The 22677-nt window shown below is 42.2% G+C and overlaps 1 protein-coding gene across 6 annotated transcripts in view; it reads left to right on the plus strand.

Annotated features, from left to right (window-relative positions):
* Positions 1 to 22677, plus strand: part of LOC142660646 (uncharacterized) — a 228571-nt gene that overhangs the window by 150251 nt on the left and 55643 nt on the right. For all 6 annotated transcript variants that reach the window (XM_075837341.1, XM_075837343.1, XM_075837339.1 and 3 more), the window contains one exon: positions 11437 to 11557. In XM_075837341.1, the coding sequence (XP_075693456.1) occupies positions 11437 to 11557 (121 nt within the window). The remainder of the gene's footprint in view (positions 1 to 11436; positions 11558 to 22677) is intronic.

Raw genomic sequence — 22677 nt, forward strand, 5'->3', positions numbered from 1 at the left:
TTGCAAGCCCTATCTGCTATTGCAGCAGATAGGCGCTGCAATGTAGATTACAGAAACGTTTTTATTTTTAAAAAACGAGCATTTTTGGCCAAGTTATGACCATTTTTGTAATTATGCAAATGAGGCTTGCAAAAGTACAACTGGGCGTGTTTACAGTAAAAGTACAACTGGGCGTGTATTATGTGCGTACATCGGGGCGTTTTTACTTCTTTTACTAGCTGGGCGTTCTGATGAGAAGTATCATCCACTTCTCTTCAGAATGCCCAGCTTCTGGCAGTGCAGACACACAGCGTGTTCTCGAGAGATCACGCTGTGACGTCACTCACTTCCTGCCCCAGGTCCTGCATCGTGTCGGCCACATCGGCACCAGAGGCTACAGTTGATTCTGCATCAGCGTTTGCAGGTAAGTAGCTACATCGACTTACCTGCAAACGCCGATGCTGCTGCAGAATCAACTGAATCCTCTGGTGCCGGTGTCCTCGCTCGTCTGACACGATGCAGGACCTGTGAGTGACGACACAGCGTGATCTCTCGAGAACACGCTGTGTCTGTGCACTGCCAGAAGCTGGGCGTTCTGAAGAGAAGTGGATGATACTTCTCGTCAGAACGCCCAGCTAGTAAAAGAAGTAAACACGCCCCGATGTACGCACATAATACACGCCCAGTTGGACTTTTACTTTAAACACGCCCAGTTGGACTTTTGCAAGCCTCATTTGCATAAATACAAAAATGGTCATAACTTGGCCAAAAATGCTAGTTTTTTTAAAAACAAAAACCTTACTGTAATCTACATTGCAGCGCCTATCTGCTGCAATAGCAGATAGGGGTTGCAAAATCTGGTGACAGAGCCTCTTTAAATATAAGTACTTTTTTTTTTTTTTCTTACGCTGCCACAAAAGTGTTGACTTTGCATGGCTTTTGTTCAATAATTCAAATTTATTTTAAGTTCATTTTAGGTTTATTTGTATAAGGTATGGGCCTTGTCTTTATTTATTGGAGGGTGCTATACACTTAAGATAGCTATTTCTCCTGGCTCCACTAGAAATAAACACACTTGACAGGGCCTAGTGTGCATGTTTTTTTTAATGAGAAGAGGGCAATAATCTGCTGTTAGACCCCCTTCTCCTGCAGGAACAAAGGATCCAGGCATGTTGAAATCCAACATGCCCGATCCCTTTTTCCCTCGACATCTGCCATCATAGGAATTTTGAGAGGCCCCCTATACACATGAGATCTCACCATTTTTATCTCTTGCGTATGACCAGCAAAAAGTTCTAGGTATTCTATGTCTGCAAGTGCCTAAAATGGAAGTCCAGTACTTACAATACTACATAAGGGACCCATGTCACTAGGTTTTGTTTCCGGGACAGGACCATATATAAGCCCTTGTCTCACAATCAGCACTTCCGGACGTGACTTGCACCAGCAGAATATTACTACCGCTTGCAATTTCTCAGTGCAGCATGTAATGGTCAGGGCTGCACAAACCCTGGGGCACTTTAAATTTTTCTCCTACCCTCCTCCGTTATGTAGATATCGGTGCCGTTATATTTGGCGCCTGATATTTAAAGAACCCCCTGAACGGTCAATGGGGCGGGTAATGGCAGGGGGCGTGTTACTATGGCTGTGACACTGTCCAATCCGCTACGGATAGTGCCACAGCAAGAGCTGGAGAGAGTGTGTGTGTGCACGCTCTCACTCTTCAGCTCTCGGCAGACAAGTACAAGACTGTGATCTCTTGCGGGAGATCACAGTCTTGTCCTTGCCTGCCGAGAGCTAAAGAGCTCTCCCCTCACCAGCTCTGCGATGTTACACGCCCCCATGCCATTACTATGAAGGACGCTGGGTGAAAGGATTGTATACAACCATAGGTATAGTGGGATAGATTCGTTTCAAGATGTAGCTATAGAATCGAATAATAAGGGGGCAAAGCTGACACCATAATTGTATAGACTTATATACGGGGAAGAGACAAGGTTGCTTTAAAGAGGCTCTGTCACCACATTATAAGTGACCTATATTGTACATGATGTGATCGGCGCTGTAATGTAGATTACAGCAGTGTTTTTTATTTAGAAAAACGATCATTTTTGACGGAGTTATGACCTATATTAGCTTTATGCTAAAGAGTTTCTCAATGGACAACTGGGCGTGGTTTACTATATGACCAAGTGGGAGTTGTATAGAGGAGTGTATGACGCTGACCAATCAGCGTCATACACTTCTCTCCATTAATTTACACTGCAGTTCGCGATATAGCTATATCGCTATGTGCAGCCACATAAACACACTATAACGCTGCTCATGTGTCCTGACAATGAATATACATTACCTCCAGCCAGGACGTGATGTGTATTCATTCTCCTGACCACGTCTGTAGCGTCTCCGTGAGTTACAGCATAGCAGGCGTAGTCTCGCGAGATAACGCTGTAAACGGTCATTCACAGCGAGATCTCGCTGTGCTGTAAATCACAGAGACGCTACAGAAGTGGTCAGCAGAATGAATACACATCACGTCCTGGCTGGAGGTAATCTATATACATTGTCATGACACATGAGTAGCGTTATAGTGTATTTATGTGGCTGCACATAGCGATATAGCTATATCGCGAACTGCAGTGTAAATTAATGGATAGAAGTATATGACGCTGATTGGTCAGCGTCATACACTCCTCTGTACAACGCCCACTTGGTCATATAGTAAAACACGCCCAGTTGTCCATTGAGAAACTCATTAGCATAAAGCTAATATAGGTCATAACGCCATCAAAAATGATAGTGTTTCTAAATAAAAAACACTGCTGTAATCTACATTACAGCGCCGATCACATCATGTACAATATAGGTCACTTATAATGTGGTGACAGAGCCTCTTTAAAGAACTCAGAGCTGTGTGCGCATGCACGCGCTCTCAACCTTTAGCTCTCGGCAGACAAGGACAAGACAGTCTTGTACTTATCTGCCGAGAGCTGAAGAGTGAATGAGAGCGCACACGCTCTCCTCTCTCCAGCTCTTGCAATGTCCGTAGCAGTGACATGCCCCCTTGCCATTACACGCCCCCTTGCCAGTTCGGCAGACAAGTACAAGACAATGTCAACTCTCGCGAGAGATCAGTCTTGTCCTTCCCCGCCGAGAGCTGAAGAGTGAGCGCGTGCGTGCTCTCTTCTCTCCAGCTCTTGCTGTTGCACTGTCCGTAGCGGATTGGACAGTGTCACAGCCATAGTAACACGCCCCCTTGCCAATACACGCCCCATTGACAGTTTAGGCGGTTATTTAAATATTGGGTGCCAAATATAACGGCACCGATATCTAAATAACAGAGAAGGTTAGGGAAAAAAATGTAAAGTTCCCCAGGGATTGTTTAGTCCTGTCCATTACATGCTGCACTCAGCTGCACATGTATGGGCAGGTGAAAGGTTCTCTTTAAATTCAAAGTAAATGTAATATTCATTTGATTTATTTTAGGTAATTTCATTTAAGTTTTTATTATTTTTGCCATACTTTTTTTTATTCTTAAGTACATTAAGCAGGGAGATAATGGGGGGAATTTATAAAGCCCTCTACGTCAGCTTTCTGGTGTAGAAAATTTAGCAATTAGCGCAAAAACTAGCTGTTTGCATAGAAAATTAGTTTTCAAACTGTTTTTATTAAGAATGTCACAGAGTCATATAACAATTCAAGTATTATGCTTTTCACACTCTTGGTTTTACATAAAAAACATAGTACAATCATTCAACTGTTTATGTTAATCGACTTTAACCATGGGGACTGTACTATGGAATCAATTCTTTAATACATAAACTTAACAAGATAAATTAACCATAATTTTAAACATTCATGTGGTATATCATGGAGCTTCTTATGGATCACGTGAAACGAGTAACAAGCACAGTCTACCTGCCCCTGGAGAAGTCAATGTCTCTCCTGGGATGACTCTCTTTAGTACCTTCTCTAGACGGATCTGGGTTTATCCAGATAGGTCATCCATGGTGACCAGGTATGTAGAAAACCCACCCTCGTTTGTCTTTCCCAGTGTAGGAGTTCTTCGAACCTACGTATCTCTTGTACCTTCCTAATCCAATCTTCTATAGTGGGTGACTTGGTGGATTTCCACAATAGCGGAATCAACAATTTAGCTGCAGTAAGTAAGTTAGTCGCCAGATCTTGTTTCTTGGGCGTAAATGAATCAGACGATAACCATAGAAGTATCACTTGTGGGGACACAGGAATTGATGTTAAACAGATCGAGTTAATTTCTGAGATAACCGCTTTCCAAAATCCCTGTATCAAGGTACAGTCCCACCATATATGCACTAAAGAACCCTTATTCAGTGAGCACCTCCAACATGCCTCCGGAATATCTGGATTTATTTTGTGTAACCATACTGGGGTTTTGTACCACCTGGTGATAAATTTGTAAGAATTTTCTCTGATTCTAATGCATTGCGAGAACCCCTGTGAGTGTTTCAGTATAATTCGTTGTTCCTCCACTGAAAAGTTAACCTGGAGGTCCTGTTCCCACTTAGTGATTAATTCCAGCTTATCCTCTTTTTCTCCCAACAATAGCCTATCATACGATCTAGCTAAAGCACCTTTTTGAATTGTAGGTTGCTGTAATGCTTTTTCAAGTGGGGACAGATGTAGAGAATTAACAAAACAAGCTGTGTATTTATCACATACTGTCTGAAAATCTTGCCTCTTAATGAAATCAGAAAGAAGTAGACCTGTATGTCTAAGTAATAGAGCTGTCCAATCCCGAGACTCCGACTCAAAGAATTGGGACAATGTGATATTATCCATATGCTTCCAAAAGGAGCTTACTGGGATTCTCTTCTTATCTACCAGGTAAGGAAGGAGGCTCATAGGTAGTAGCGGAATGCTTTCCGACAAAAGCGGGTCCCTCCCATTTACCTCCTGCCACACCCTTATAGTGCCCTTCACCAAGGTGCTAGAGCATGTGGAATTTGGTGAGAAGGGCCTCAGGCCCCATAGCGAAAGTCTGTCTGATAACTCTAGTAGCTCTCGCTCTAGTTCCACATATATATTGGACTGTGTTGTATTCATCAAAGAATGCCATCTATTCAATTGGTTAGCTTTGTAGTACGTGAATACGTCTGGTACCCCTAAGCCCCCAAATCGCGGTTTCTGTATCAGTAGCCTGTATTTTAGGCGTGGCCTAGCATTATTCCATAAAAATGAAGAGAACATCTTCCGAACCCTATCAAAGAACTTTCTAGGTAGCCATATCGGTAGTGCTTGTATCAAATATAACAGTTTAGGTACAATATAGGTTTTTAATAAATTCTTGCGTCCCATCCATGACAGAAAGGGTACTTTGAGTTCTTTTAATTGCTTTTGTATAGCCTCGAGCATAGGTATGTAGTTATACTGATACAGATGTGTTGGGTCTTTCGCTATCTGAATGCCCAGGTATGTCAGAGTACTGTCAGGCCATTTAAATAGAGAATTAATTTTAATTAGATCTATGACCGGATCTGGTATAGAAATATTTAATATTTCAGACTTCCCGAAATTTATTTTAAAATTGGAAACTTCCCCAAACTCTGTGAACAGGTTCGTAAGGTGAGGAATCGAAGTCTCAGGATTGGAAGTCATTATTAACAAATCGTCAGCAAATGCTGCTGTAGTATGTGTGTAAGTACCGACCTTAAGGCCTTGTATTTGTGGGTCCTGCCTTATTTTTTGAATCAAGGTCTCCATGACCATAATGAACAGGGACGGCGATAATGGACAACCCTGACGTGTGCCATTATTAATATTAAAAGGCTTGGAAAGAGTCCCATTTACCCTAATTCTAGCACTAGGTTCTTTATATAAGGAAAATATCGCCTGAATAAACAATTGAGGGATCCCAAATTTCCGTAGGGTCGCTTCTAAATACTCCCAGTCAACCCTATCAAAAGCCTTTTCGGCATCTGTACCCATGAGGACAAGGGGAACTCCACGTGACTTGGCGTATTCAATCAGTCTTAATACTCTACATGTGTTGTCTTTACCTTGTCGTTCTCTAACAAAGCCAGTTTGTTCTTGTCCTATGAGTTTAGGTAGTAGTTCACCCAATCTAGCTGCTAACGCCTTGGCCCACCACTTTATGTCCGTATTCAAGAGGGATATGGGTCTATAATTGCCGCAACATGTGGGATCTTTCCCCTCTTTGGGTAGGATTGTAATGTGAGCTTCAAGAGCTTGTTTTGGAAAGTGTTCACCCCTGAGTAAGGAATTGCATAATTTGGTGAAGTGGGGCAATAATGTAGCTTTAAACTTTTTATAGTATCCCACTGTGAACCCATCTGGGCCTGGGCTTTTTCCCGACGGGATAGACATCAATATCTTTTCCAACTCCATTTCCGTAAATGGATCTGTCAGAATATCTAGGTCTTCTCCCTCTATTATGGGAAGGTCAATAGTGTCTAGAAACTTAGTAATCAGGGAAGTCCTGTCAAGGTCTGTTGTTGATGTCCCCAATGTATGCTGTAAATTATATAGGTTGTGATAAAAGGTCTGAAAAGCCTCTGCTATTTGAGCAGTGTCTGTAGCCACTCCCCCCGTTTCCTGTTTAATCTCTGGTATAAAAGTTCTGGCTTGTTGTTTACGGATTAATGCCGTCATCATCTTGTTTCCCCTGTCCCCATGGGCATACTGCTTATATTTTGATATTTGAAGGAGATGCGCAGATTTAACATTAAGTACATCCTTTACTTTTTCTCTGAGACTGGTTAATTCTTCTAGGGAGGAAATAGCTACAGTTTTCTTATGAACTCTTTCTAAAAGTGCAATCTGGGAGAATAGGTCATTTAATATTGCATTTGTCTTTTTCTTGACATGTGTTCCCAATGAAATTAATTCCCCTCTCAACACTGCTTTGTGAGCTTCCCATATAATTGGGTCAGAGATAGAATCTGATGCGTTATGTTGAAAGTATTGAGATAAATGGTTTTCTACTATCTGAATATTACTCTTGTCTGCAATAAGAGTGTCGTTTAATTTCCAACACCAGTTCCCCTTAGGGATTCCCGTCAAACTGAGAGTCACTGAAATTGGCGCATGATCTGATAGTAAAATATGTCCTATGTCCGCTGCTCTGACCAGTGATGTGTATTTTTGTGACAAGAAAATATAGTCCAGTCTGTGATACGTATTGTGGGTAGGTGAAAAATATGAGTAATCCTTATCTAGAGGGTGTAATAATCTCCAGATATCTGTTAGGTGTAGGGAATGAAGAACCTTATTCAATTGTGCCAGCCTTTTGTATGAGACATGTTGTGACCCTGTGGTGTCTAATATCGGATTAAGCGGTATATTCAGATCTCCCCCCATTATTAAAATCCCCTCAGAAAAATCTCTCAGAACGTTCAAGACCCGAATGAGCCAGGAAGACTGCCCAGCATTGGGTGCGTATAGGTTAGCAAAGGTATATACAGTGTTACCAATTTTCCCTTTTATAAACAGATATCTGCCCTCTGCATCTTCTTTTTTCATTAGGAATGAAAATGGAATACTATTATGTATCGCTATGCTAACTCCCCTAGCCGCAGACTCATATGGGCAGTGGAACCATAAATTAAAATCTCTTGAGGGGACATTAGGAATTTTTAACCTTTTAAAGTGCGTCTCCTGTATTAGGACTACCTGTGCCGCCTGTTTTTTCCACATTCTAATAACTTGACTGCGCTTCTGTGGGACATTCAGACCCCTCACGTTGTGAGATACAATCTTAATTTCTGCCATATGTGACATGTGACCATTCCCTTCTCTGCGCATACCACATGATATAACCAAAAGAACATAAAAATAACCTAGCCTTTTTTAACCATACTCTGTATTGGAGTAAACTTCTGACACGAGGTAAGAGTGAAACATTATCAGCTACAACAACCTGTAGCTTCACCTTAGTATAAGGAGGGGTCTCCCTATAAGTACAAACTAGGGGGGTCATATTAGAACCAATGAGAATGACCTCCAACCCAGGCCTACCTAAGCAGCTTTTTCCAAATTTTGGTATAAAACCGGCAAGACACTTCAAGTGCTTATTTTAAGGCTTAATCTCCATTAAAGTGGGGACCTGTTCACTGGTTGTGATTAGTTGCTAACTGTGCAAACATAGCTTTGTCACCATTTAAATCTGAAATATATATCTTAGGAACCCTTAACATAACGCCATATGTTAGTGCAAAGAAATTATGCAAATACATAAACATAGTTACATCCCAACAACTTCAGATAGGGTCTCGTCCTTGGGTTGTATGGATATTTTTCTTCCCTGGCGCTGATCTAAAGCCAGAAACCTTTGTCCAGGGGTCTGCTTCCAACAGGGACGGTATCTTCGGCGGATATGCCAACGGGAGCCATGAAGGAATGTCCATAGGCTGGAATCCAAGCAAGTCCCAGGCCGCATGTAGATCTTCAGGATTCCGTATCACGATATGTTTATCCTGTTTGTGTATCGCTATTCCAAAAGGGTATAACCAGCGAAAGGGGATGTTGTTAGATCTTAGCTTATCCAGTAGCGGTTTTAGTATCCGGCGTTTCGTGAGTGTTGAAGCAGCCAAATCTTGAAAAAGAAGGACAGGGGTTCCCTCATAATTAACTCCGTCTGAAGATCTTGCTTGTTTTAATAGTGCAGCAGTGTCCACATAGCTAAGCAGGCCACAAATTACATCTCTAGGTGGATCTTGAGCACGTGGCTTGGCTCTCAGTGCCCTGTGAATACGCTCAATTTGGATAGGCCCTGCTTTCTCTCCTCCCAAAATTGATGCAAAAATCTCCCGTGCTACTTTAGGAAGCGTTTCATGTGGAATAGACTCAGGAAGGCCCCGTATCCTGATATTTTTGCGGCGACTGCGGTTCTCCTGGTCTTCCGCATGCAATAAAGCCATATTTATGTGATCATGCTGAACATGTAAAGTCTCTTGTACTGCTGCTCCAAACCGGGTCACTTCAGCCTGAGCGGTTTCTAGCGTGTCCACCCTGTCTCCAATATTTCTCAGATCGGCTTTTATTTCTGCCAGGTCTTGTGCTATGGGGCCCAGGGCTTTAAAGAGAACCCGCTTTATAAATCCTCTCGACACAGGGACATATGTGGACTCACCCCCAGCCTCCGATTGCTCTCCTGTGCTGCCGACATCAGAATCTTCTGTAGCCTCATGGCTGCATGCTGCATCCGGCGCCATCTTTGATTTTCGCGCCGGAGAGCGCTCCATCGTTTTCTTTAAAAACCTATCCAGGTCTGCTTGATTTTTCCCCGGTTTTGGGGTGCCTGAGTGTTCCCTGGTCTTATCTTTCCCGGTCCGCACCATTCTGCTGTGTCTTGCCTTGCTAAAAGCTTAGGTTAGCCGGGTTGCCGCCGGAGCTCTGTCTCAATCCACCTTCTCTGCTCGCGGTCAAGCTCCGCCCCCCCCGCATAGAAAATTATACGCCGCCTCTGACACTTTTTTTTTTTTTATAAAAATGGAAGAGGCATAGTGGGAGGGGGAGGGATCACCACAGCAAGATAAATGTACAAACAAAAAAAAAAATGGCGTAAATATCGCAAATCTACTCCATCTCATAGCTGGAGAAGATTTAATTTTCTGGCGCATAGATGGCCAGAGATGCACCCAATTTATTAAGAGGCATTCGCCTCTTAAAATTTTTTTGGCCATCCTATTCCCATTTTCCTTTAGATTAAAACTGGCGTATGAAACGCCAGTCTTAATACATTTCTCCCAATGTCTTTCCTGCTAGTCCATTTGCCATACCGTACAAGTAAAAAAAATAAACAAATTACTGTATGTGTAGGATGTTTAACCCCTTAATGACCAGGCCATTTTGCGCTTTAATGACCAAGGATTATTTTTGGGTTTTTCACGGTCGCATTCCAAGAGTCGTAACTTTTTTTTTTTTATTCCGTCTACATAGCCGTATAAGGGCTTGTTTTTTGCGGGATGAGTTGTATTTTGTAATTGTACCATTTTTAGATGCATATAATATATCGATTTACTTTTATTAACTTTATTTTAGGAGAAAATTGAAAATAAGCAGCTATTACAGCATTGATTTTCACGTTATAAATTTACACCGTTTACTATGCAGCGTAAATAACATGTTAACTTTTATTCTATGGGTCGGCACGATTACGGGGATACCAAATATGTAAAGGTTTTAAATGTTTTCCTACGTTTGCACAATATAAACCCTTTTAGAAAAAAATTACTTGTTTTTGCATCGCCGCATTCCAAGAGACGTAAGTTTTTTTATTTTTCCGTCAATGTGGCCATATGTGGGCTTGATTTTTTGCGGGTCAAGGTGTAGTTTACATTAGTACTATTTTGGGGTACATAGGACTTATAGATTAACTTTTAATTTTTTTTATGGGGGGAATGGGAGAAAAGAGAATTTTGCCGTTGTTTTTTGCGGGTTTTTTTGGACGCCGTTCATCCGGCGGTTTAATTAATGTGTTAATTTTATTGTTCAAGTTTGGTGTTCAAGGGGTTACCATATATGTGTATGTGTTATTTGTTTTGACACTTTTACTAAATAAAACCACTTTTTGGACAAAAAAAGTAGTTTTATTTTATTTTGACTGGAAGTTATTTTTTATTTTTTTTCACAAACTGTATTTAAGGCCCCATGCACACGACAGCAAAAAACCTCCGTTTTTGCGGACCGCAATTGCGGTCCGCAAAAAACGGAGCCATTCGCTTTCATTGAACACTGACACCTTTCCGTAGCACTACGGAAGGGTGTCCGTGCCGTGGAAATGTTCCGGGAATTATGGAACATGTCCGTTCTTTCGCATTTTGCGGGCCGTGCTCCCATACTTTGTATGGGAGCACGGCCCGGAAATGCGGCTGTCAGTCAGCGGCCGGCCGTGCCCGCAATCGCGGGCCGTGATTGCGGGCACGGTCGTGTGCATGGGGCCTAACTGCTTTACATTTTTTATTTTATTTTTAGTCCCACCAGGGGACTTCACTATGCGATCTGCGTATCGCTGATATGGCCTAACAGGCATTTGCTGAAGACAGACCTGGGGGTATTTGTTAGACCCCCGGCTGCCATGGAAACCCGACGGCGACAGGGGGTGCCGATGGGGTGACAGAGGGAGCTCCCTCCCTCTGTCAAACACATTAGATGTCGCTATTGACAGCGGCATTTAATGGGTTAAACTGCTGGAATCGGAGCGCACTTCGATTCCGGCAGTTGCAGCAGGAGCCAGGCTGTGTATAACAGCCGTTCTCCTGCCGCTGATCGCGTGGGTAAACTGTCAGTACCCACGCGATCACAAGACAGATATATCCGTCGTCCTGCGCGAACTAGCAGCTGCAGAGGACGGATATATCCGTCCTTCGGCGTTAAGTGCAGAAAACCGTAACGCCTTATATTTTGTTCTGGTGCATGAACATTTGAGACTGATGATACTGTGTGTTAACTCCACAGGAAGTCAGTTATTGTCAGGGGATGAGCCAAATTGCAGCTGTGCTGCTCATGTATCTGAATGAAGAGGATGCTTTCTGGGCTCTAGCTCAACTTTTAACCAACCAAAGGCATGCAATGCATGGTGAGTTTTTGTGAAATAAATGTCAAGGTATGTCAATTTTATTTCACAGGTTTTACAGTTAATTTAACTTTGTCTAAAACCATCTCTTATTTATTGAATATATTCTTCACACTAATGAATGACTAAAAGATAAATATTTTACTGTAGCCAAAATTCAAAATAAAAAAATTTCATTGTGGTTTTTAACCCATTATGGACACAGCTTTTTTCGCCTAATGGACCAGGCCATTTTTTTTCAAATCTGACGTGTCCCTTTATGTGGTAATAACATTAGAATGCTTTTATTTTTTTCAAGCGATTCTGAGAGTCTCTTCTCGTGACAGATTGTACTTTAAGTTAGTGGTAAAATTTGGTCATACATTAGTGTTTATTTGTGAAAAACACCAACATTTTGAGAAAATTTGCAAAGACTTGCATTTTTATCAATTTAAATATATCTGCTTGTAAGACAGATAGTAACACCACACAAAATTGTTACTAATTCACATATCCTTTGTCTTCTTTATGTCCGCATAGTTATTTTCAACATTTTTATTTTTCTAGGACGTCACTAGGCTTAGAACTTTCGCAGCAAATTCTCACATTCTCAGAAAAATTTCAAAAGCCGTTTTTTTTATTTTTATGGTTCAGTTCTAAAGTGGCTTTGAGGGCCCTATATATGCGAAACCCCCTATAATCACCCCATTTTAAAAACTGCACACATCAAAGTATTCAAAATAGAGAGTTTCTTAACCCTTTAGATGTTTCAAAGGAATTGAAGCAAAGTGGAGTTGAAATTTACAAATTTCATTTATTTTTGCCGAAAATCTGTTTTAATCCATTTTCTTTTCTGTACAACAGAAGGTTTTGACAAAAAAACGCAACTCAATATTTATTGCCCAGATTCTGCAATTTTTTGAAATATCACACATGTGACCCTAGTGTGCTACTGGACTGAAGCAGAGGCCTCAGAAGCAAAGGAGCACCTAGTGGATTTTTGGGCCCCCTTTTTATTAGAATGTATTTTAGGCACCATGTCTGGTTTGAAGAGGTCTTCTGGTGCCAAAACAGTGGAAACACCCCCAAAAAGACACCATTTGGTAAACTACACCCCTGAAGGAATTTATCAAGGGGTATAGTGAGCGTGTTAACATCACAGGTTTTTTTGGTTGAATTTAGTAGAATTAGGCCGTAAAAATGAAAATCTAAATTTTTCCAATAAGACCGAGATATTTTCAATTTTTACAAAGCATAAAGGAGAAAAAGCACCCCAACATTTGAAAATCAATTTCTCCCAATTACGCAAATACCACATGTGGTAATAAACTGCTGCTTGGACACCGGCAGGGTTTACAAAGGAAGGAGCGCTATATTGCTTTTGGAGCTAAAATTTTGCTGGAATGGTTTGCAGCGCCATGTCACATTTGCCAAGCCCCTGCGGGACCAAATCAGTGGAAACCCCCCATAAGTCACCTCATTTGGGAAACGACAGCCCTCAAGGAATTTATCAAGGGGTATAGTGAGCATTTAGACCACACAGGTTTTTTGCTGAATTTAGTGGAATTAGGCCGTAAAAATGAATATTAAAATTTTTCCCACTAAAATGTTGAATGTTTTTAATTTCCACAAGGGATAAAGTAGAAAAAGCCACCCATCATTTGTAAAGCAATCTCTCCCGAGTACGGCAATACCCCACATGTGGTCATAAACTGCTGTTTGGACACACGGCATGGCTCAGAAAGGCAGAAGCGCTACTGGTCATGCAGATTTCGCGATTTCAAGTGTCGCGCTGATGGTGCTAAATCTTATCTTTTGGATCACTCTGCATATTTTGTGTCGCCATAGACACAACTTTTTTAATTTTTTTTACAACGGAGCTGTGTGAGGGCTTATTTTTTGCGGGACAATCTGTAGTTTTCATTGGTTACATTTTTGGATACATGTGATTTTTTTATTTTATTTTTATTTATTTTTTATCACTTTTTATTTAATTTTTTGGTAAGCAAGATGACCAAAAACCAGCAATTCTGACCATGTTTTTTAAATTTTATTTACAGTGTTCACCATGGGCTATAAATTATATATTTACCTTATTCTGCGGGTCGATATGATTACAACGATACATAATGCATATAGTTTATTTTATGTTTTGCAGCGTTTGCACAAAGAAAATAATTTTTTTTAAAATAATTTACTTTCCAGTATTTCCCTCATAACACCATAGGAGGTTGCCCTATTGACCGCTAGAGGGACAGGAATACAGAGCGTTTAACCCACTTGCCAGTGTTCTTCCTGTTCCTACAGGGGACAGGTGCAGAGTTCAGCTACCTGGAAGACTGAGGCATGGGGCGAGATCAGGGAGCCATGCTTCTCCTTACTTTCCCCGGTTTAAACAGCCTCAAGCTAACACCCCTCACGGGAAGGGTCCCTTAGTCCCACACCAACGGACTGCTAACCTGATAATGCGTGGTCCTAAGCTGGATCCCAGTGTAGTCCCGAGGTGGGAAGTTTAATGGCCACATCGGAGCTCCGGTGGCATGGCTTGGGAAAGACCAAACCACAGGTCTTTTTCCACTAATTCCCAGAATGTCGGAACCGGAAGTATCGATGACCCACATCTTTCAGTAAAGACGGCAGCGTCAATGGTACTGATGTCGGACCACTTCCGGTACACGGTCATCTTGGGAGGACAGAGAGCAATTCAAATCTTCCCAGCTATAAAAACGGGACATGCTCAGGTAAGAAAGCGGATATCCTATTAGTACTGATCTGCTAATACTTCTCTACAGAATTGATTGGAGTTTATCCTTATCCTCTGTGTAATATGGATCCTTCTTGACCGGATATGTCCCTGAGTCATGTGAGTCCCTCATAGGGATTTAAAGGTATACTCACTTACAAGTATTTTACCTCCCACCCTCCCCTCCTCATCTGTTTTAGGAAAAAGAACCCTCTGAGGCAATCTAGACCTAAAAAAGATTTAAAAAATGTGCTACCTGCAGGAAAAAACTGCAGGATACGCATAAAAAGTAATTATGCCAGGATTTCATAGTAAAATTATTGAAGGAAGAACAGCCTTAATTTATGTCTGAATTGAGGACTATAATATGTGAAGAAGTAAAACAGTCAGTGACCTCTTTTATATCACCTCAAGAGACTCCATCTTTGTCTCCGGCAAAAAAAACCTTGGATAATGCCAGAAAGATTTCATTTAACTTTATACCAATCCAAAGATCTTCAACAGGTCCTCATCAACTATATCCAAAAACTTTTATGAATGAAGGCGTTATCTCTCGTACCTCACAACAAAGTAAAAATCGTCCATTATTCAAACATTTTTTTGATAAAAAAAAAGCCGAACGGATCCTATAGGACAATCATCAACCTCAAAGGTTTAAACAGGTAAAATATCGGAAGTTCAAGATGGAGTTTATCCGAACTACTACCCCACTAATAAATCAGGGGGCATCAATGTGTACAATAAATCTAAAAGACGCCTAATATCTCATCCTGATCCACCCATTATATCAAAAATATCTCAGATTTGCAATCTAGGATGGTTCCTCCATCCTTCATTACCAATTTGTTTGTCTCCCTTTCGGTTATGGCGTTTCTAAGGAAGCAAAATGTGATTATCATCCCATACCTAGACTACTTTCTTCTGGTGGCAGGTACCCCATCCATCCTAAGAAGACAACTAACCCCTCAAGTCCTGACCCTTCTACAGAGTTTGGGTTGGTTGATAAACCTCGAGAAATGAAATCTTTATACCCAAAATAAAATTTTTTTTATTGGGGTACTATTGGACTCCTCCCTTCAATATTCGTTTCTACCAGAGGGGAAACAACTTCACCTACAAAACGAGATCAGGACGTTTTAGAGGAAAAACAGCTGTTCGGTAAGGGAGGGGATGTGGATTCTAGGATTGATGATATCCTGCATCTAATCCTTCCCGTGGAGTAAATTCCACTCTTGAAAATGACAAAATCTGATTCTATCCCAGGGGAATCACAAACAGGAGTCCCTAAATTCAGAGATTTGCATTTTTGAGACAGTGATGACATCTTTCCTCTGGTGGGTGTCTCTAAAGAACTTAAACAGAGGAGTTCCATGGAAGTTTTCTCCATATGTGGTAGTCACCACAGACGCCAGCAAACAAAGTTGGGCGTCTATAATTCAAGACAAACACTTCTGAGGCATCTGGTCTCCTCAAATAGGGAAAAGGTCTTCAAACTACAGGGAACTGAGAGGAGTTTGGGAAACCTTCAAGCAAACTCTTCCAGAAGTAAAAGGGAAACATATAAGGATATTTTCAGACAACATCACAGCGGTATCCTTTCTTAGTCACCAAGGGGGAACAAGACATGCTCATCTCCAAGCGCTCTCCACTCCATTTTTCAGCTGGGCAGAAGAAAATGTCCTGTCAGTGTCAGCAGTCCACTTAAAGGGCTAAGAAAATATATCAGCCGACTTTCTGAGCCGGAAGAAAATAGATCTAAGAGAATGGTCCTTGAACAAAAATCTTTCAATCTCTAACCCAGAAATGGGGTCTTCCTCAAGTGGATCTATTTGCCACAAAACAAAATGCCCAAGTAGATACATTTTTTTCCTAAACTTCAAGGACAACCCGGTGGGAGTAGATGCATTGTCCCATCAGTTTCTTCCATTATCACCAATTCTTGCAGTATTAAGGAAGGCTCAAGAGTAATTAACAAACCTGATTATAATTCTACCATACTGGCCAAATAGGAGCTGGTTCCCAATCCTGAGATGGTTGGCATTGGAAGACCTGATCATACTCCCGGTAAAAAGGGACCGTCTCTCCTAGGGCCCCTTATTTTATCAAGAAGTGGAGACTCTAAATTTATCAGCATGGATCCTGAAATGCAAATCCTGAGAAACCATGGGCTTTCAGAAGAGCTAATATCTGCCATTATTTTAAGCCATAAGGAGGTAACTTAAAAGATCTACTGAAAAATGTGGAAGAAATTCTGTTCCTGGCATGGAAATCCAAGACCAGACCCTTTTTCACCAAATATAGCACAAATCCAAGATTTTCTACAAGCAGGGTTCAAAAAGAGACTTAATCCTTGTACCCTATAAGTACAAATTTCAACTCTGAGCAATTTTTTCAACACTCCCCTAGCTGAGCATTGGTGGATCAAAAGATTTACACAGGCAGCTTCTAAACTAAAACCTTGCCTAAAAAAAAAATCTGTGTCTTCCTGGGACCTAAATGTAGTCTTGACGGCTCTTTGGGATCCTCCTTTTGAGGCCATCAACGCTATATCCATAAGAGCTTTAACTTTAAAAACAGCATTTTTAGTGGCCATCACATCAACAAGGAGAATTGTAGAAATTCAATGTCTTTCCATCATAGAACCTTACTTGAAAATCCAGGAGGACAAAATCGTTCTAAAACAAGACCCCTCCTTTATTCCTAAAGTGGCATCTTCCTTTCGCAAAGATCAGAAAATAATTTTGCCTTCCTTTTATCCGGATCCAAAAGTTCAGCAGGAATAGAGGTACAATTCCCTGGATGTTAAAAGTGCTGTACTCCATTACCTGGAGGTTACAACCCACTGGAGACTATATAAAAATGTATTTGTCCTTTTATGGGGGAAAAAAAATAAAGGAAAGAAAGCTGCAAAAAGCCTACAATTCCCAAGGACTCTGTGCTCCCCTAGGCTTAAAAGCTCATTCAAAAAGAGCAGTCTCTGCCTATTGGCCAGAAAGAAGAGAAGTCTCTATGGACCAGATCTGCCACTTAATCGAATAATCATAACTTTTGCAGACTTTATAGATTGGATGTTCTGTCAAATACGGATCTTAGTTTTGGACGAAGAGTCCTCCAATCCGTAGTCCCGCCCTGAGAATTATAATTTGGTATTGCTCCTGTGGTGCGGTCATGAGGGACATACTGGAAAGTAGGAATTAGACCTACCGGTAATTGTATTTCCACGAGTCCATCATGACCGCACCCTTACATTCCCTCATTTTATTTAAATTTCTGATATGTGCAATTAACATGTCCATTATTATCCCTAAAAATAAATAGGGTTGTATCAATCCCGGTGTAGTAATTAGAAAAACACTGGCAAGGGAAGGGCCTTTTAACTTCTGTCTTCCTATCCCTATAGAGGTCAATGGGGCAACTTCCTGTGTTGCTGTCATGATGCATTTCTGGAAATACAATTACCGGTAGGTCTAATTCCTACTTTTGTGTCACCATATTTTGTGGTACATGCGACTTTTTGAGCACTTTTTATTCTATTCCCCACTAGGGGACTTGAAGGCCTGCTACTCCGATCTTTACACTAATAGATTGCACTACCCATAATTACTGAAAATTGGTTTTCATAAAATTGTGAAGTATTGTTTTAATAGATGGTGCTCATTGACTGTCCTGCTAAAGCAGAATACAGTCATTCTGCATGAATATGGCAGGACAGAAATAGTATTTTTATGTCCTAAGGTTGCCAGGCCCAGTAGCCGATCCTATGGCTGGTTCGGGTGGGTCCGAACCGCAAATCATTTTTAAAAATGCTGAAAGAACTATGCATCACGCTACCGCTGCTGAAGGATGCTGCTGATGGGGAGGAGGGGTAGGGAGAGCAATTGCAGGGGTGGGCCGGGATAGGGCTAGCAGGGGTGCTGCATGATAGGCACGTTTGCTAGTGTTTAGAACACGCCTCTCTGACGCTGCATGCGCCGCCAGTGAGGAACAGGAGAGCAGGGCGGTAAGGTTAGTGTGGTACTGCCTGTTCATCCTCCTGCCCCAGCCAAAATTAAAGTGCTCGGCCAACGCTAGCGGGGGGGATGATACAACAAGGGGTGGGGTGTCTAACCATATAACGGACTGCAGAGAGCTCTATGGTGGGGATTACAATTTCACCCTTAGAGCCCTCAGCTAGATGCTCAAACCCCCCCCCCCCTTTCAGTATAACAACTACTGAGGACTCTATGGGGGATTATTCCCCCCTTCATAGAGCCCTCTGCAGTCAGGTGGTTAGACCCCCTTGCTGTATAATCCCCCCTTCACCTAGAGCCCTCAGTAGTTATTATATTGCAAGGGGAGGTCAGATTGTCTAACTGACTCCTGAGGGCTCTATGGGGGGGATATCCCCCCCCCCACAGAGCCCTTGCTTAAGGGGTAACTAAACTTCTAAAAAACTGTTGACGTGTTAAAATGAAATGTCAGAAGTTTTGATCGGTTTCATGCGAGCACTGAGACTGCCACCGATTGCTAAAACAAAGTGTCAGAAGCTCTTGGATGAGCGCTGTGCCGTTTAGTTTTTGATTCGAAAGCCTAGAGAGTGGTGTACGGACTCAGACTTTCCATTGAGACTGTACACCGAATCAGAAACCAGAATACGAAGCGGCACATCATTCAACTGAGTGCTTCTGCCACTTCATTTTAGCTATCGATCGGGGTCCCGGCGCTTAGACCCTCACTGATGTCACTATGACATGTGAAAAGTTTTTTAAACGTTTAGTTACCCGCTAAAGAGAGGTGTTACAATTTTTTTTTTTATTTGATGTGTTAAATGCGATGTACCTTTGAAAACGTGCTTTTTTAATAAAAAAAAATGTCTATCAATGTGTTTGGAGCAGCTTTTTAAATTCTTTTTTATAAAAAATGTTTTTACTTTTTCAGATACAGCTACTTAGTATTCTGTATACAGAGCAGCTGTATCTAGCGCTAAAACCTGTATCTTTCAGGTCAGTGGCACTGACTGGTACAGAGTCAGTGGATTGGGGGGGTTTCATTTGTGTGAGTGGGGAGGACGGGGCTCAAGTTGTGTCAACAGCCCAGGGCTTATGGTACACTGTACAGATTCACCGATGACATTGTTTTTAAAGTATGAAAAAAAACATTTCCGGGACTTAGAAACCGTTCCTGGACTTGAATATATGTTCCCCGCCCCATGTCACATGTGACCGGCAATAGACTGCTTCTATTGGTCCATTGCCGTCGATTGCTGTGTCTGTTCAGACCCACCAATCGCAGTGCATTTTTACCCGGGGGTGGGTAAAAAATACCCTACCCCAGCCCCCCCCGACAGCTTACACTCCCCAGTCACCGGCATTGGACCCGTTAAAGTTGTCCAATGTCGGTGATCGGTGGATCTGTACAGTGTTTTTACCCTAAAAGTTTTAAAAACCGTTCCCGGGACTTGTAGTTAAGTCCGGGAGCGGTTACTATGGTCCCCACATGATGCAGTTGCTAGCGGCAACAAAGTTCAACAGCAGGTGGCTGTTGCTCAGCCGAAGGAGCTGTACAGGAAGTGCCATCAACTGGAGAAATGTGCACTTAGTTGTCCTTTGGTCAAGAGGCCAGTAAAATGGCAGACCAAGACCTTGGAGTTGGTGGTGGGTGGAGTCCCACTACTTGTTGATTTGGATCCTACCCAGGCAGTGTCGAGGGTGCTCCCGGAGATCTTGCTCTTCGTTAACAAAAATCCTGAGAGTGGTGAGACTGTTCTTCTTACTTTAGAGGCTGGGTTCACACACCCTATTTACGGACGTAATTCGGGCGTTTTAGCCTCGAATTACGTCCGAAAATACGGTTCCAAAGCGTCGGCAAACATCTGCCCATTCATTTGAATGGGCTTTATGATGTTCTGTGCCGACGGTCATTTTTTTACGCGCCGCTGTCAAAAGACAGCGCGTAAAAAAGACGCCCGCGTCAAAGAAGTGCCTGCCACTTCTTGAGACGTAATTGGCGCCGTTTTTCATTGACTCCTTGGAAAAACAGCTCCAATTACGTCCGTAATGGATGCAGCGAAAAACGCCTGCACATGCCATTACGTCTGAAATTCCGGAGCTGTTTTCTCCTGAAAAGAGCACCGTAATTTCAGCCGTAACGGAGGCTGCCGTGTGAACATACCCTAAGGGTATGTTCACACGCACTAATTACGCACTAATTATGTAACCTGTCACTTCTTTGGGCGTAATTGGAGCCGTTATTCATTGACTCCAATGAAAAGCAGCGCCAATTACGTCCGTAATGGATGCGGCGTTCAAGCGCCTGCACATGCCGTTACGGCTGAAATTACGGGGATGTTTCCTCCTGAAAACATCCCCGTAATTTCAGCCGTTACGGACGCTGTCGTGTGAACATACCCTAAGACTGATTTTGGGACTGTGCAGCACAGACTTATAAAATGTAAGGAACTTGGTGTAGAATTTGTGCTTGGCAGAGACTTTCCTCATTTTTGGCAGCTATGGAAGAAAGACAGTATCCCAAATAACCATGGTGGCTATTCCTGGGAGAAGCCTTCTTCAGAGTGTGCTACTTCTAATTCTAAAGGGGGACATGCACCTGTTGTAACTGTGTCTGATGATAGAAATGTGTTTCCTGTAATATCTGTAGAAAATGACACACAACAGGTATGTGATGACACTAACGAAATGTCCAGTTTTGCACTTAACATGTCTGTAACACATGAACAGGTCACACAGTCTGAACAGGTAAATGCAGCGTGTGAACGGGCTGGTAAAGAAATAGCAGCCGAGACAGAAGAGATGAGCTCAAGTGCGCCCCTGGAGGCCGGAGTTGAGAATGTTGAGAATGTCGAGAGTGTCATATGTGATGTGCGTACTGTTACTAATGGTAACCCAGAGAATAATGTTGTCACGTGTATCTGAGGAGATTTCCCTAGAGGTTGGGATTGTTGATGGTAACCGTGAGTACAGCCCTGCCATACCTAATGATTGTGATGAAAATGTGTGTGGTGCAATAGATGTGATTGCAGCACCTTTACAAATATTGCCCCCTACAGGTCATTCATATCCTGTAGAAATGGAGACTGATGTAACGCTCACTCATTCCAAGGGGGTGGAGGAAGCACAGGAGTTAGACTTCAAACCGTGTTCAGTGTATGCTACCACAGTGTATGCTTCAGCCACTGACATCGCATGTGAGGTAAAGAAGGTTGCTAATGGCAACAAGTCGAGTTTTACCATTAAGCAGGAGCAGGGCCCTAAAACTGCTGTGGAGATGACCACTCTTTGGTCTAATAACTTTAAGGGTATGTTCACACGCTGGGTCAAAAACGTCTGAAAATATGGAGCAGTTTTCATGGGAAAACAGGTCCTGATTTTCAGAAGTTTTTTTAAGCCACTCGCAATTTTCGCAGCATTTTTTACGCCCGTTTTTGGAGCTGTTTTCAATAGTCTATGAAAAACAACTCCAAAAACGTCCCAAGAAGTGACCTGCACTTCTTTCTCGCGTAAAAAAACGGCCCATCTGAAAAGAACGCCGTTTTTTCCATTACAATCGATGGGCAGATGTTTGGAGGCGTTCTGCTTCAGATTTTTCGGCCGTTTACGGCCCAAAAAACTTCCGAAAATAGGCCGTGTGAACATACCCTAGCCAGTCTGAGTACTTACATTCTGAGACATGTGTGGTTTTAGACTTCAAGATGGAGGCGAGTAAAGCTACGGAAAAGTGGTGACCATCAACAATCCCAACCTCAGATACACCTGGTTTATTACACAGGACTTCAGTGTCCAAGGACATCCACCACCGCACACACTTAACTGGCTCTATATTAGGGTATGTTCACACAACCTATTTTCAGACTTAATTCAGGCGTAATTCAACCCTGAAAAGACTGCTCCATTACGCCTGCAAACATCTGCCCATTGCTTGCAATGGGTTTTACGATGTTCTGTTCAGACGAGGTGTAATTTTACGCGTTGCTGTCAAAAGACGGCGCGTAAAATTAAGGCTCATCAAAAGAAGTTCAGGACACTTCTTGGGACGTTTTTGGAGCCGTTTTTCCATAGACTCTTAAAAACAGTCGTAGAAAACGCTGCGAAAAACGCGAGTTGCTCAAAAAACGTCTGAAAATCAGGAGCGGTTTTCCCTTGAAACAGCACCGTATTTTCAGACGTTTTTGGTCAAGCGTGTGAACATACCCTAACCGTTCCCTGTGGAAATGTCTTCTCCATCTCCTGTATAAACCTCCATAAGAAAACTTTCAGTTTTACTCAGGGTCACCCCTACAGCTTGCACATTGTGAAATTCATCCACTCCTCCAGTAAAACTTATTTGATCATAGTCACTCACAGATGCACAAAGCAGTAATTAGTAACAGCACGCACATCACACGTGACAATCTCGAAATTCTCAA

The sequence above is a fragment of the Rhinoderma darwinii genome, chromosome 9 (assembly GCF_050947455.1).
Source record: "Rhinoderma darwinii isolate aRhiDar2 chromosome 9, aRhiDar2.hap1, whole genome shotgun sequence".
Classification (NCBI taxonomy): domain Eukaryota; kingdom Metazoa; phylum Chordata; class Amphibia; order Anura; family Rhinodermatidae; genus Rhinoderma; species Rhinoderma darwinii.